We start from the raw sequence: 15,520 nt of genomic DNA, 5'->3' as shown, positions 1-15,520 counted from the left end.
ATGCCAGAACCCTCTCCACCTTCCCTTATGGCCACAGTCCCGCCCAGGAATTTAGTGCTGCCTTGTCCAGGCCCCAAGAGGCTGCCCCACCCCCAGATCCTTTGCTTTGGGTCTGCTTCAGGGCAGGCCCCAGCAGCCTCACCAGGCCTTGGGGGCCAGTACCCAGCACAGGTGATGCGGGGCCGCCTTTGTTGGTACAGGGTGCAGAAGGAGGGCTGGTCATTCCAGCGGCAGCACCAGTCCTGCGGCTCCAGTTCTTGCTCTGTGGAGAAGAGCAGTGCGTTGAGGGATGTGTGCGGGGAGTGGGACATGGAAGACCTGCAGAACCCAGCTGGAAGGTTCATGGGGCAGGATGATATGTGTGGCAAGGCCATGGTTTGGGAATCAGGCATACCTCAGTTCAGATCCCACCCTGCCCAATGACCTTAAGCCAGGGACTAGTTGTTGTCTCCCTTGCAAGCTTATTGCAGCTGGGCTCCCAGGTGGGCCAGCACAAGGTCAAATATAAAGAACCTCCTTTCTTTTCTTTTTTTTCTTTTCCTTTTTCTTAAAATATATTTTTATTGATTTCAGAGAGGAAGGAAGAGGGAGAGAGAGATAGAAACATCCATGAAGAGAGAGAATCATGGATTGGCTGCCTCCTGCACGTCCCCCACTGGGGATCAAGCCCACAACCCGGGCATGTGCCCTTGACCAGAATCGAACCTGGGACCTTTCAATTCGCAGGCTGATGCTCTATCCATTGAGCCAAACTGGCTAGGGCAAGAACCTCCTTTCTTAAAAGGTGGGGTGCTGTGTCCCACTATTCTTAAAATGCTGTGTGGGGGCGGGCATGGGTGATGGTCTGGAACTATGGAGGCTGCTTGGATTATAGGAAAGAGGGGGAGGACACATGTTACCTGTCTTTCCCCCACACACACCTGAGCTCTCTAGTTCCTTTGAAGAGTGATGGAGATGACACTATGTCTTCCCGAGACAGCCTGCTACTATGGGTCCAGAGGAACAGGGTTAGACTAGGACCTCTCCGCTTCCCTAGAAAGATGCCTCCACTCTAGGCTGGGGCTATGAAGCCAAGTGGAGATGGTCAAGAGGCACTCACTCATAAACCCCTAAGATGTCAGCTGGAAGGGATGTTGGGAGCTGCCTAAGGTTACAAGATCAGGAAATTGAGGGCCGGAGAGGGGAAGGAACTGGAAAGGAGTGGGGACAAAAGGCTTTGATCCATGGGTCCCACTGCTTGGAATGGAGCCCAGGGATGGTCTCTGATGGGGAAGAGCAGAGAGCTCCAGAGGAAGGGGGGTTGAGATCTCTGTGGACACACATACCAAGCTGCCAAGGGCTCTGCACTCTCCAGCCTTGCAGAAGCTCTCCCCATGGCCCGTAGCTGCAACACACGCCCCCACGCCAGGAAGTGAAGCTGCATAGCTGCCTGCTGCCGAGGCCCCACCAGCCTGCAACAAGTCCACGCACACTCAGGCCCGATGCCTGTGGCGGGGGCAGGATTGGGGTGTGGTGTTTCTGGGGAGGGGCTGAGGATGCCTTGAAAGGGACAGGTTAGGGGGGACTGGAGAGATGGTGGGTGGGCTTGTGGGACAATGGAGATGCCCCAAGAGACAGGAAGGAGAAGTCACCTATGTGGATGGGCTGGAATCGTAAGTCCCATAGTCCCTGCTGCCAGGAGCAAGGGCAGGAGATGTGGTTCCAGTTCCAGCTGGGCCACTGAGGTTGTCTCAACCACTGCAAGCACCTGAGACGGTAGTTGGTTCTTTCTGTCCTGTGCAGCTGATAGATCTGCAGCCCCCTGAGGCCTGGAGGAGCAAAGGAAGCAGGGGTTATCTGAGGGCCTGGGGCCACGGGTTCTGCTTTACTAGTAGCTTTAGGGAACATCAAGACTCAGAAATGTAACCTCTGTATGCCTCTTTCCCCCTCTGGACAGCTCTCCCATAAATGAGACCCAACTCAGATTGGCAGCAATTCCTCCCCCAAAGACCCCTTTGATGTGACCTCCAAAAGCCCTCAAAACGTGGATCTTAGTGTGAAACCTTGGGACAAGGGCTAGGCAAGAAGGCCTCACCTACACACAACTCAGAGCCAAACCCTGGCCCTGAGCTTCAGCTCACTCTACCCTTTTGTCTGTCACTCTAAGCTCCAGTGCCTTCCCATCTCCCCAAACCCCAAATCAGTTCCTCCACATGCACCCTCTATCTAAGTGAATGATGCCACCACCCACTAGCCACCTACTCAGACACTTGCTTTCATCCTTGACCCCAGCTCTCCCACCAGACATGTCAGTGGCCAAAGCAGCCAGGGCAGAGGCTGATGCTCAGAGGCCAGCTGGGAAGCCACAGAAAAGTTGGCATGTGAAGCTGGGACTTGCTCCATTACCACAAGGCTGAGGAAGCATCCTCTGCGCCCAGACACCATCTTAGGAAGGTTGAAGTAAGTGGGAGTAGAGACCCTGATGGGGGGTTTGAACTTTAAATAGACCTTCAATTAATTGTAAGTTGCATACTGCCCACCAACTGCCATGAGTGAGAAGGGGGGCTCCAGAGTCCAATCCTATATAATAAAAGGCTAATATGCAAAACAACCAAATGGTGGAACGACCGGTGGCTATGATGTGCACTGACCACCAGGGGGCAGACGCTCAACACAGGAGCTGACCCTTGGTGGTCAGTGAGCTCCCATAGGGGGAGTGCTGCTCAGCCATCAGCTGGGCTCATGGCTGGCGAGTGCAGCGGTGGAGGCGGGAGCCTCTCCTGCCTCTGTGGCAGCGCTAAGGATGTCTGATTGCCAGTTTAGGCCCACTTCCTGCGGTGAGTGGGCCTAAGTCAGCAGTCGGACATCCCCCAAAGGCTTCTGGACTGTGAGAGGTGCAGGCCAGGCTGAGGGACACCCTCCTCCCTCCCCCCCCCCACCCCGTGCATGAATTTCATGTACCGGGCCTCTAGTAAGATATAATAGGACATTTGATTTGATCCTGTTCCCCAACAAAAAAGTAATTGTCAAGAAAACTACAATTTTTAAGGTTTTGAGAAGGATAATCATTATTTATGATTATCTGTTTGTGTATCTTCTCCACAATGACCTGGTATCAAGGGAAACATATCAAATACTCTCCCTCCAAATACTATCTATCTATCTATCTATCTATCTATCTATCTATCTATCTATTGTATTGCACCCCCTAGGTCCAAGTCGAAGCATCTTGACAGAGGATCCTAATGAGTGGGCAGCATTCTCCACAAGATGGCACCCATGATTTGACTTAGCTTCTGTTTACCGAAAGTTCCTGCCACAGAACAAATAGAACTGGATTCATGCTTCACAATTTACATGACTGATTTCAAATGCTAAACTGTCCTTTGTTCTATCACATTTTGGAAAAGATCATTTCTTTCCCTTTGGGGCTCCCCAACAGTACACTGAGTCATGGAGGAGGCCCCATAGACTTCTTCCTGACACTGAAGCACCCGCCTTCTTGCTAGAGTGACAGCTCTTTGAGAGCAAACTTAGTCAGGCTTTTGCCTTTTATTTCACATTCCTGGTTCTTAGCACAGTGTCCAGCATGTAGCAGGTGCTCAATAAATAATGACCAAATGAATGTCAGATCTCTAGAACTCCCCTTGGTAGATTCCTTTAAGGCAGCGGTTCTCAACCTGTAGGTTGCGACCCCTTTGTGGGTCAAACGACCCTTTCACAGGGGTCGCCTAAGACCATCGGAAAACACATGTATAATTACATATTGTTTTTGTGATTAATCACTATGCTTTAATTATGTTCAATTTGTAACAATGAAAATGAGGGTCACCACAACATGAGGAACTGTATTAAAGGGTCACGGCATTAGGAAGGTTGAGAACTACTGCTTTAAGGGATCTCATCTGGATTCACATTCCCTTTATGGAACAGGACACTTGAAGTATTGCCCTAACTACCCATTCATATTCCTATACCCAGCCACACCCCTGTTCTTACTTCCAGGATCTGGGCCCCCACTGAGAGAGCCCTTTGGTTTGGCTCATCCCAGGCAGGAGACAGAGCCCCAAGGAAGACTATCTAGAAGACTGCACTGTGCGAGAGCACAGAAGGTACAGAAGGTACCGACTGCTCCATGGGCAGTGTCAAGTCCCTATTGCATCTGTGGGAGGTCAGTTTGTGCTGGGACTTCCTTCAGGATGATGGAGATAGATGCTCGAGAGCTGCCCCTCTGGTACTGTCATGGCCCACAAAGTGGAGGATAAAAGAGGACTTAAGTCCAGCCCAAGTGTGATTAGATGACACTTTTACCTGAGTTGGAATTCAGGAATTGGTCTGGACGATACTTCTGCCACACTGGCTGGGATGTCAGCGGGCTGTTTTCATAATACCCATCTCCACTGCGGGCAAAGGAAAGAATGAAAGGCCTCTGTCACACTCAGGGTCTTTCCTCTCAGCCGGCAAGTTATTCATCCTGCCAGTCACTCACTCACTCAGTCCAGTTAGTCTTTACTTATCAGTTGGTCAGCCAGCCAGCCAGAATCACTGACTCCCACCATTAAGCAGGAAAGGGGGAGAGTTGGGTGGGGAGACTAATCTATTCCACATCTGATCAATAAGGGCCAGACACTGGTCATGAGGCTGGTGTGAAGACAACAGAATCCAGGCCTCCTTCTGGTATGTTTCCCTGCAGCTAGGGATTGGTGGGGACAGTATGCAGGGATGGTTAAGAGTCAGTCTCTGAAGTTAGGCAGACAGGAATTCAGCTCCTGATTCCAGCACTTAGCAGCTTGGTAACCATGGGCAAGTTGCTTAACCTTTTTGATTCTGTTTTCACAGCCATGTAAAAAAGATTACATAGCATCTATCTCATAGCACTGTGAGGATGAAATGTAGTAAACATTTGTAAAGCTCTCAGAACTGAGTGAGGACCTGATGTGATGGGTGCACCCCAGTCCCACCCCCGTGATGGGGTTCAAAGCCCTGCTCCAGGAAGGAGAAAATCCTGGACTGGTGCCTGCAGCCTCTCTGGGTGCATGCTTCAGAGCTGTGACTCCTGATGGTCCCTCCTCTGACACAGGATGGGTGACACACACAGGTGTGACACCTGGGGTGGAGGTGGGCAGGCAAACTCTGGATGGTGTGAAATTCCTAGGTAGTGAGATAATTTCAATCCTTTCTCTTTCACTGCACATTAAAAAGCAAGTGAAAGCAGTGTAATTATAGAGGCACCCTATAAGAGAACATCATTTGCAGCAATTTCCAGTAACAAATGACAAGTGACTTTCACGGTGATGACACATACCAGCACCAGGAAATACCAGGGTCGAGAACTGTTGCTCAGAGACCGAGCCACCTTCACACATAGGAACCAGTGTCACCCTCTACAGCCCCATCCCTCTGCTCTCAGTCTTTCCCAGTGACCCCCCACAAGCTGCTGGTGGCCCTGGGTGAGGGGTGAGGTCCCAGCCCAGGGACACCAGAAGTCGGGAAGGCAGATTTCAGCCTTAGATGTCTGAGTTCAAATTCCTGCTTTGCCACTTCCCAGCTCTGTGACTTTGGGCAATTACTTATCTATTTGTACCTCAATTTCCTTATCTGTAGAATGGGAAATAAATAGTTTCTCCTTCATGGGTTTGTTGTAATAATGAAATGAAATAATGCATATTAAGTAGTTAGTATAGTAAATATTGGCCATTATGATGATGCTATTTGAGAAGTCAAGAAAGGTCAGCTAATGTGAGTGGAAATCAGAGAAGTCAAAGTTCTGGGAATGATTACATTGCACAGGTTCTGGGGGGAGAAAAAGAGAGTGGCAATGAAGAGTGATCTTTTAATGTGAATCAGCAAGAAATAGCATCTTTTAATGGGAACTGGCACCAGTGTGAGTCAGAAGCATCGGCAAGGGGGACTCAGCCTGGTCCTGAGGTGGGGGAGTGTGTGTGCAGTGAAAACACTGCTCTGCACTACTTCCTATCACCTGCTCAGAGTTGGCAGCCCCTCCCCATCCTACCTGGAGAAGCCCATGAGGGCCCAGTTGTCTAGGTGCTGGGTCACATCCCACTGCATCCCACCACTTTGGTAGAGAAACAGGGCGAAGGATCTGCTCCCATCTGTGGAGAGGATGGCTTGGTAGGTGTTGGTCTGGGGGTTGGATGGAGACAAACATGGAGATGCCTGTGAGAAATCTGGAGTGTCCTCCCTGATGTCCCATCATTCACCCCTGCCTCGATGCACACATCATCTTTTCCTGGCCTACCTGGAGAAAAGGCATGGGCTTAACATGCTGACAAGTTTGGGAGTGTGTAGGGCACCTTTCACCTATGGTGTCAAGCACCTAGCATGGTAGATTTGCCTTCTTTCTGACTTCTTTCCAGGGAGGGTGATAAAAGGCTCTGGGTTAGAAACCAGTTGGAAGACAGTTTGTGTAAGAAAGAATCAGAAACCTGAGAGATTAGCCAAGACACCAGAGAGCTGGGAGGGGCCTATGTAGGTTCCTCAGGGATATTTAAGGACATTGTCCAAATGTCTCCTCAACCTGAACAGTGGGGAGGACCATAGCAGGCGAGACTGGAGGTTCTCTAAAGGAGAATGGCAAGCACTACGCTTGTACAAAGTAGGTAATCAGTGAACTTGTTGAACCAACGAAGAGACAAGTGACTTTAGAACAGCCACAAGGGAGGACTTCTGACTGTAGGAGCTGTGAGTCCCCAGAGGGAAGACCAGGGAGACTGTGTGTTGTGCCCATTTCCACTGGAAGGCATTACAGTTGAGAGCCGGCATTTGAAGTTAGAAAAACCTCAGTTCCAGGCCTGGAATTGTCATTTGTTAGCAGGGTGACCTTGAGCAAGTTGCTTAACCTCTCTAACCATCATCTTTCTCATCTCTAAAATGTGGATAATATTATCAGGTTGAACCATATAAAATTGCCAATAGCCAGCCATTTGACTTACAAAAATTCTGTTTCCTAAATTTCAACCTCCTAATACCCAGTGCTCTGGGCTGCTGAGGTTGTGAACGTAAGGGGTTGGGGCATCCTGGTGCACAGTGAGTGCTCAGCATCGGGGTGGGGGCAGGAGTGCTATAATCAGCCATCTGGCCTGGAGTCAGAGAAGATTTTAGAAGATTGGCCCCTGCCTAGGATTCTAGGAAGTCTGACTTCCAGATGGTTCGCGGGGAGCTGTCCATGGGTCACTCACCCCGGAGGTCCGCTGGGCGGGATAGGCAGGGGCATTGATCCATGTGACCTTTAGGGTCCACCTGGCTTTGTAGTTCCAGGTGTTTGTAAAGTTTTCAATCCAAGACTCCACCTGCTGGACTACAAGTGGTTTGTTGTCATCGTAGAGCATCTCATATTCCTAGGAAAGGAAGACAGTTAAGGACAAGGAAATGAGGGTCTTAGCTCAACACCCTTAAGAGACCCCACTTTCTGCATGGTAATCCTGATCATTTTTAGTCTACCCACGTCCGACATCCTTCCCTCTCCCAGACCTACATTTTCAGTCTGTTCCTTGGATCTCAAAATTAATTCAAATTCAGCAGCAGGGAGGCCTAGGGTGTGTGGAGTGGAGAGTCAAGGCCCAGAGACCCAAGTCTTCTGGACTTGAACTCATGCATCTCTTAGCACAAAATGACTTAGTCCCTCTCACTGGATAGCATAGCGACCTCTGCCCATTTGAACTTCCCCATGTCCCATCAAAACTCCTTGAGGACAAGCATGTGTTTTTCCATCTTTCGACCCTCTATAGTACCTTGTCCATGGCAGGGGCACAGTCCACATTCGCCTGCAGGAGCTTTCATTATGTGCTCTCACTGACTGGAATCATTAACCCAATCCAGGAGCACACGCAGCGGTCCGGCTTGACTCAGGCTTATTAAGAAAGACCCCCTACAGCCTTTTTCTAAACTAAAACTCTGGATTGCCAACCCCCATCCCTGTCACCTGCAAGTCTTCTCATGGTTGTGTCAGGGTATTCCTGGGTTTATGTAATAGTCCTAATCTGCTTCCTCCCACCCTCATATTTAAGCACCAATGCCTGTCCACACGGAGCCTGGCTCTGACAGCAGTAACACGTGCACCTCCCTGCCCGGCTCTTTGTCTCTCCTTGTTGGTTTCTGGAGGATCCTGAATGCCAAACTTTGAAAGACCCACCTGGTAAAATATGGTTCCCTTGTGGCTGGAGAAATCAGCATCATCCCAGAATGGAGCCACCACAGCCAGACCGTCCCTGCCTGTGAAGCCACCAAGAGGAGGGTGGGGGTGGGAGAAAATCTGATACTCTGACTCCGGGAAAATGATCTGACCATTATCTGTGAACTGAGCATAAAAGTTCTTTCGGTTAACATTCAAAGCAGCCTTGGGACAGCTCCTCAGAAGTGTGACCCTCAAAGGCCTCTCTGGGTAGAACTTTAGAGGGTCAACAACCTCTGGAAGGTCATGTCATCCATCTCCCTGGCTGCCGGGAGAGCCCCTTTACTTAATTCTCACATAAATAGTCTACCCGCAGGACATTCTTCTAGTCCTAAGTCCTTCCTAAGGTGGTAAGTTTTGTCCTGCTTAGCATCAGGCCCCGTCTATGGGCCAGCCTGTCACAGAGCAGACCCCTCTGGGGAAATCCCTGAGGCTCCATCCTGAAGCTGGTGCCACATCAGATGGGGCTAAAAAGACCGAAACCCTCACCCCATCACTACATCACACACTGTGTCCTGACTTAGTCCCTCTCACTGAAAGCCACAGGGGCCATGACTGTCGTTCCAACTCTCTTCCAGGACTCATGGGTACCTGGACCAGGGAACCAGAAAATAATTACAGAAAATGTAAAATGCATCAGTTGTTTCCCAAGTAGAGCTTCCTGCTCATATAAAGGGCCCTGTAAAAACAGAAGAAAGCTTACTGGGCCCCGGGATCTCTTTACTGAGATGGACACTTTTGTTCATGTGGGAGGGCGAGCCTTGCCTAGATTCATGTCTACCTTGGCTAACTCTCTGACAGTAAAGATTGTGAATGCAAACTAAGCCAGAGGCAGGAATTCAGTAGGAGCCTAACAGTGTTGCTTTCATTTTCCCTTATTTTCAATCAGGATCACGGTCACAGTCACTGGGCCATCTCGGAGCCCTGGAAGGGGAAGCAGGGCCTTGAGAACACAGGTCATTTGGGCTGCAGCCTGGGACTCACGTAGAGGAAATCTCGGAGAGAGGAGCCAAAAGGGAAGCCAATCTGGGGCTTGAAGAGCGGCGAGGTGAAGTCCACCCTCCTCCTGACAAACTCCTGGTCTTGAACATGTGGCCCATAGGGGAAGAGGGAAACACCTGGGCCAGAACAAAGAAGAGCAGGAAGTTCTCATGGACTGACAGGGATCCCCAGAGAATTTCCCCAGCTGATCCTCTACCCTGTCCTTTGTTCCCCTAACTGGGAGTCATCAAATCCTCCCCTCTCCCCCTATCCACTTGTGTTTAACCCATCTCCTCATTTTACCACTTAAACTGATACGGTCATCCTTCCCCAGTTTGGTATGCTGCTGTCAGCATACCAACACATTATTCTGCATTTGTTATGGCACTCATAATTCTTTTAAGGGTGAAAAGACAAAAACTCCTCCAAGGCAGTGAAGATGAATAATTGAAAGACCATTTCATAGAATGAGACTTATTTCCTAAGATGGTATTTCTCTAGATAAACTTGAAGACCCCCTAGAATTTGTCCTAGGACTCCTTAGAGGTCCTTGGGTAGTTTGAGAAACTTTGTCCTAAACATTTCTCAAATGGGTCTCCTTCTTTCCATACTTACTCTGTCTTGCTTGGAATACACAGCAGTCTCTACACTGCTCTCCTGGCCTCCTGCAAATTCAGCCTCCACCCCAGCCACCATCCATAAATGCAAATTTAGCCACCTCCTCCCTGGTTCCTGTTATATACAAGCTTCCCTTACATCACAGCCTCACCTCTCAACACTCTTCACCTTCCAGCAAATCCCAAATGTTTTGGGGATCTCCTCCCCTTGCTATACTGAGACTACTTCTCATGTCTACATCTTTATTCCAATACCTTCCTGCTGACTTTTCCCCAGTTCCTACTAATTCTTTCTAGAGACCTTCTCTTCACCTTGAAACCCACCCCCGTCCCTCCTCACTCCCTCACACACATACACATTCCTTAGGGGCCTTTCATGCGTGTGCCTAATACCCTGGGTTTATTCCTCTAATTGCACCTACTGAGGCAGCATATCTGTCTCTTGCTGCACAGCACCTTGATCATTTTTGTCTTCACTTCCTAATACAGTGCCATGTACAAAGCCAACCCTCAGCACCCAACTCTGATGCTGTCTCATTTTCCCTCATAAGGCCCTTCTGACATGAAAGAGCAGTCTGTGAGCAAGCAGGCTAAGACTAAGCATTCAGTCACATCACCATTTAAAGGAGATATGGGGAGGAGCTCAACTTCCCATGGCCCAGAAGGGGCAGTGGAGATGTCCACAGAAATAACCACAAGGGCCCTTATTGGTAGATCCAGTCCATCTGCCACAACTACAAGCTCCACATCTAGCTCAACCCTCTCCATCCCAGGGTGGAAAGGTCCCAGATCTATGGCATAACTTACCTTTCTCAGGCTTCATAGGGACTGGGGTAGTTGTTGAGCGTGTGCTGGGAGTTGAAGTTGTAAGGCTCTGGATAGTTGTTGAGAGTAGTGATGTTGCTGTGTTTCTCTGACTGTCTGTCGTCAGTGAAGCTGTGATTGTTCCTGGCATGCAGGAAGAGAAGACTGGAGTGGGTCTTACAGTCAGACAAAGCAGAGTCAAAAAAAGTCACAGACTTTAGGAGCTGGAAGAGACAACTAGAAACCATCTTATCTCTCTTCTGGTCATACCCAAATGACTCTCTTGTGGACCTGACCTCAATCCTAGACTGGTAATGTTAACTCACCATTCTCTCTCAAGTGCTCCTCTAGGCCAAATTGAGCCAATGCAGCCACTGTAAGAGACCACTTTAGTCTCCACCTACCTGATGTATCAGTCTTCACAGTGGAGCGTGAGAATGCTGTGGATGGTGGGAAAGTACCGGTACCAGACAAAGGTGTGGGATGACTTGTGAATATGGTGGTGGAGCTCCAGGTGACTGCAGGGTCAGGGGCTGATTGAGAGAATGAAGAATTACCAGTTGAAGTATAGAAACTCAATATGGCCTGAACTTTGCATATATTACCAGAAGAAATAGAATCAGAGAAAGCAGAGCCTACTGATGGCTGTGGTATAAGCAATATACTCATGGAATACTTAGGTGCTGAAGAAGTATGAGTGGTCTTGATCAAAGGGTAGGTTATAGATGGAAATGAAAAAATCAGTGTGGAAAAAAAAGGAGAAAATTTCAGTGTGGATCCAGATACACTGTTACAAATATTTGTAGAACTCATATATGTTGGCCTTATAATAGGGTTGGTAGTAGCGGCTACCCTTTAAACATTACAGGATGCTCAAGGGTGAGTGTGCTTGACTTGCTTACGAGGCTCTTGGGACTTGCATGATATTTCTCAGAGAGTTACTGACAGAAATTACAGTGGGAATGACCTATGCAGTCATGATTTCATGAATGACTGAGCTTGAGGGTGTTGCCAGGACTTCTCCACTTGTGGACAAGGTAGTAAAAGGAGAAAGAAAGGTGACAGAAGTAGAAGTTGCAGTTACAGACAGTGACATAGGCTCTGATTTTCCTACAGTGGTTTCTTTTAAGAAAGGTATTGTCATAATTTCTGACATCAGAAGAGTGTGGCTGACACAGGAAGAAACTGAAGTGATGTTTTACCTAAAGGAGATGTCTCCTCAAAAACAAATGCTACAGGATTGTGCCCAATTGGTAAGAATAAGAAAGATGATGAGTTAATTGCTATAATGATGCAGGTTGGTGAGAGTCTGGCAAACTCAGTGCCCTCTGTCCCGTGGTTCTTAAAGAAGGTTGAAGTTTCCTTAGTAGAGATGTTGGAATACAGGGCTGTTGGTTGTCTACTTAGGTTGTAACAAACACAAATGAGGTGAGTGACACAGAAGCTGTGGTAATAGAGAGAAATGTCCTTGTTTTTCATACAGTGGAGTCTGTTGAGGTTGGTGCTGGCATCATTTTTTTCTTCGTGAGAAATTGGGCATGACAATAGAATGAGGGGAATCGGTTGTCTCACCTGAATGGGATGTCTTCTGAGGAAAGGCTGATGTGGGGACATTTGTACTTGGTGAAGGTGAAAGGGTTGATGTGCTCATGTCTGTGATGACGCTGGTTTGTGAAGATTTGGTGATCTCAGTGATCACAGAGGTGTAGTTCTGTGATGATGCTGATGTTCCCTTGGTAGAGGTGCTCAAAGAGGGTGCTGACGTATGTCCACCTACTTCAGTTGTACGTAAGGCTACAGAGGTGACTGAAGAAGGACTAGTAGTTACAGAGAATGTCATGCCAATTGTAGTTCCCAGAGAAGTGTCTGCCATAGTTGGTGCTGGCATGGTTCTTGAGGTTGTCAGAAGTGTACTACTGGCATTAGATTGGGATGAAGTTGTTGCCTCATCTGAATGGGATGTTGTCTGAGGAGCATTTGAAGTCAAAATAGTGCCACTTGAAAAAGATGTAGGGGCTGATGTGCGCATTTCTGTGATGGTGCTGGCGGGTGGTGGTTTGGTGGTGCCAGTGCTCTCAGTGTGGTCGCTCTGTGAAGATGCTGATGTTTCCTGAGGTGAGGTGCGCAAAAAGGGCGCTGTTGTTGGTCCACCCACTTGAGTTGTCTGTGGGAATTCTGAGGTGACTTCAGTGGAAGTTGCAGTTACAGGGACTGCGATGTCCTTCGTTGTTCCCACAGTGGTCTCTGGTGAGCTTGGTGCTGACACGATTCCTGAGGTTGTCAGAGGTGGGCTGCTGACACTAGATTGGGATGAAGTTGTTGTCTCACCTGAATGGGATGTTGTCTGAGGAGCACCTGACGTCAAAATCGTGCCACTTGAAGAAGATGAAGGGGTTGATGTGCTAATTTCTGTGATGGTGCTGGCGGGAGGTGGTTTGGTGGTGCCAGTGCTCTCAGTGTGGTCGCTCTCTGAAGATGCTGATGTTTCCTGAGGTGAGGTGCTCAAAAAGGGCGCTGTTGTTGGTCCACCTACTTGAGTTGTCTGTGGGAATTCTGAGGTGGCTTCAGTGGAAGTTGCAGTTACAGGGACTGCGATGTCCTTCGTTGTTCCCACAGTGGTCTCTGGTGAGCTTGGTGCTGACACGATTCCTGAGGTTGTCAGAGGTGGGCTGCTGACACTAGATTGGGATGAAGTTGTTGTCTCACCTGAATGGGATGTTGTCTGAGGAGCACCTGACGTCAAAATCGTGCCACTTGAAGAAGATGAAGGGGTTGATGTGCTCATTTCTGTGATGGTGCTGGCGGGTGGTGGTTTGGTGGTGCCAGTGCTCTCAGTGTGGTCGCTCTCTGAAGATGCTGATGTTTCCTGAGTTGAGGTACTCAAAAAGGGCGCTGTTGTTGGTCCACCTACTTGAGTTGTCTGTGGGAATTCTGAGGTGGCTTCAGTGGAAGTTGCAGTTACAGGGACTGCGATGTCCTTCGTTGTTCCCACAGTGGTCTCTGGTGAGCTTGGTGCTGACACGATTCCTGAGGTTGTCAGAGGTGGGCTACTGACACTAGATTGGGATGAAGTTGTTGTCTCACCTGAATGGGATGTTGTCTGAGGAGCACCTGACGTCAAAATCGTGCCACTTGAAGAAGACGAAGGGGTTGATGTGCTCATTTCTGTGATGGTGCTGGCGGGTGGTGGTTTGGTGGTGCCAGTGCTCTCAGTGTGGTCGCTCTCTGAAGATGCTGATGTTTCCTGAGGTGAGGTGCTCAAAAAGGGCGCTGTTGTTGGTCCACCTACTTGAGTTGTCTGTGGGAACTCTGAGGTGGCTTCAGTGGAAGTTGCAGTTACAGGGACTGCGATGTCCTTCGTTGTTCCCACAGTGGTCTCTGGTGAGCTTGGTGCTGACACGATTCCTGAGGTTGTCAGAGGTGGGCTGCTGACACTAGATTGGGATGAAGTTGTTGTCTCACCTGAATGGGATGTTGTCTGAGGAGCACCTGACGTCAAAATCGTGCCACTTGAAGAAGATGAAGGGGTTGATGTGCTCATTTCTGTGATGGTGCTGGCGGGTGGTGGTTTGGTGGTGCCAGTGCTCTCAGTGTGGTCGCTCTGTGAAGATGCTGATGTTTCCTGAGTTGAGGTACTCAAAAAGGGCGCTGTTGTTGGTCCACCTACTTGAGTTGTCTGTGGGAATTCTGAGGTGGCTTCAGTGGAAGTTGCAGTTACAGGGACTGCGATGTCCTTCGTTGTTCCCACAGTGGTCTCTGGTGAGCTTGGTGCTGACACGATTCCTGAGGTTGTCAGAGGTGGGCTACTGACACTAGATTGGGATGAAGTTGTTGTCTCACCTGAATGGGATGTTGTCTGAGGAGCACCTGACGTCAAAATCGTGCCACTTGAAGAAGACGAAGGGGTTGATGTGCTCATTTCTGTGATGGTGCTGGCGGGTGGTGGTTTGGTGGTGCCAGTGCTCTCAGTGTGGTCGCTCTCTGAAGATGCTGATGTTTCCTGAGGTGAGGTGCTCAAAAAGGGCGCTGTTGTTGGTCCACCTACTTGAGTTGTCTGTGGGAACTCTGAGGTGGCTTCAGTGGAAGTTGCAGTTACAGGGACTGTGATGTCCTTCGTTGTTCCCACAGTGGTCTCTGGTGAGCTTGGTGCTGACACGATTCCTGAGGTTGTCAGAGGTGGGCTGCTGACACTAGATTGGGATGAAGTTGTTGTCTCACCTGAATGGGATGTTGTCTGAGGAGCACCTGACGTCAAAATCGTGCCACTTGAAGAAGATGAAGGGGTTGATGTGCTCATTTCTGTGATGGTGCTGGCGGGTGGTGGTTTGGTGGTGCCAGTGCTCTCAGTGTGGTCGCTCTCTGAAGATGCTGATGTTTCCTGAGGTGAGGTGCTCAAAAAGGGCGCTGTTGTTGGTCCACCCACTTGAGTTGTCTGTGGGAACTCTGAGGTGGCTTCAGTGGAAGTTGCAGTTACAGGGACTGCGATGTCCTTCGTTGTTCCCACAGTGGTCTCTGGTGAGCTTGGTGCTGACACGATTCCTGAGGTTGTCAGAGGTGGGCTGCTGACACTAGATTGGGATGAAGTTGTTGTCTCACCTGAATGGGATGTTGTCTGAGGAGCACCTGACGTCAAAATCGTGCCACTTGAAGAAGATGAAGGGGTTGATGTGCTCATTTCTGTGATGGTGCTGGCGGGTGGTGGTTTGGTGGTGCCAGTGCTCTCAGTGTGGTCGCTCTGTGAAGATGCTGATGTTTCCTGAGTTGAGGTACTCAAAAAGGGCGCTGTTGTTGGTCCACCTACTTGAGTTGTCTGTGGGAATTCTGAGGTGGCTTCAGTGGAAGTTGCAGTTACAGGGACTGCGATGTCCTTCGTTGTTCCCACAGTGGTCTCTGGTGAGCTTGGTGCTGACACGATTCCTGAGGTTGTCAGAGGTGGGCTGCTGACACT

At 49.3% G+C, this 15,520-nt stretch overlaps 1 protein-coding gene across 4 annotated transcripts in view; it reads right to left on the bottom strand.

The window, feature by feature from the left end:
• The window catches only part of MUC4 (mucin 4, cell surface associated), a 50,868-nt gene that overhangs the window by 16,335 nt on the left and 19,013 nt on the right, over positions 1 to 15,520 (bottom strand). For 3 of the 4 annotated variants that reach the window (XM_059687522.1, XM_059687523.1, XM_059687525.1), the window contains exons 1-11: positions 12,145 to 12,888; positions 10,977 to 11,105; positions 10,576 to 10,716; positions 9,155 to 9,288; positions 8,132 to 8,296; positions 7,179 to 7,337; positions 5,993 to 6,123; positions 4,291 to 4,379; positions 1,632 to 1,808; positions 1,326 to 1,451; positions 143 to 262 (exon numbers count right to left, since the gene is read on the bottom strand). In XM_059687522.1, the coding sequence (XP_059543505.1) occupies positions 143 to 262; positions 1,326 to 1,451; positions 1,632 to 1,808; positions 4,291 to 4,379; positions 5,993 to 6,123; positions 7,179 to 7,337; positions 8,132 to 8,296; positions 9,155 to 9,288; positions 10,576 to 10,716; positions 10,977 to 11,105; positions 12,145 to 12,601 (1,828 nt within the window). In that variant the 5' untranslated portion in view covers positions 12,602 to 12,888. Of the gene's footprint in view, positions 1 to 142; positions 263 to 1,325; positions 1,452 to 1,631; positions 1,809 to 4,290; positions 4,380 to 5,992; positions 6,124 to 7,178; positions 7,338 to 8,131; positions 8,297 to 9,154; positions 9,289 to 10,575; positions 10,717 to 10,976; positions 11,106 to 12,144; positions 12,889 to 15,520 lie in introns of those variants that run through there. The other variant, XM_059687524.1, reaches the window with a different exon arrangement.

Source organism: Myotis daubentonii, chromosome 3 (genome assembly GCF_963259705.1).
Source record: "Myotis daubentonii chromosome 3, mMyoDau2.1, whole genome shotgun sequence".
Classification (NCBI taxonomy): domain Eukaryota; kingdom Metazoa; phylum Chordata; class Mammalia; order Chiroptera; family Vespertilionidae; genus Myotis; species Myotis daubentonii.
This window is presented reverse-complemented; position numbering and strand designations above follow the sequence as displayed.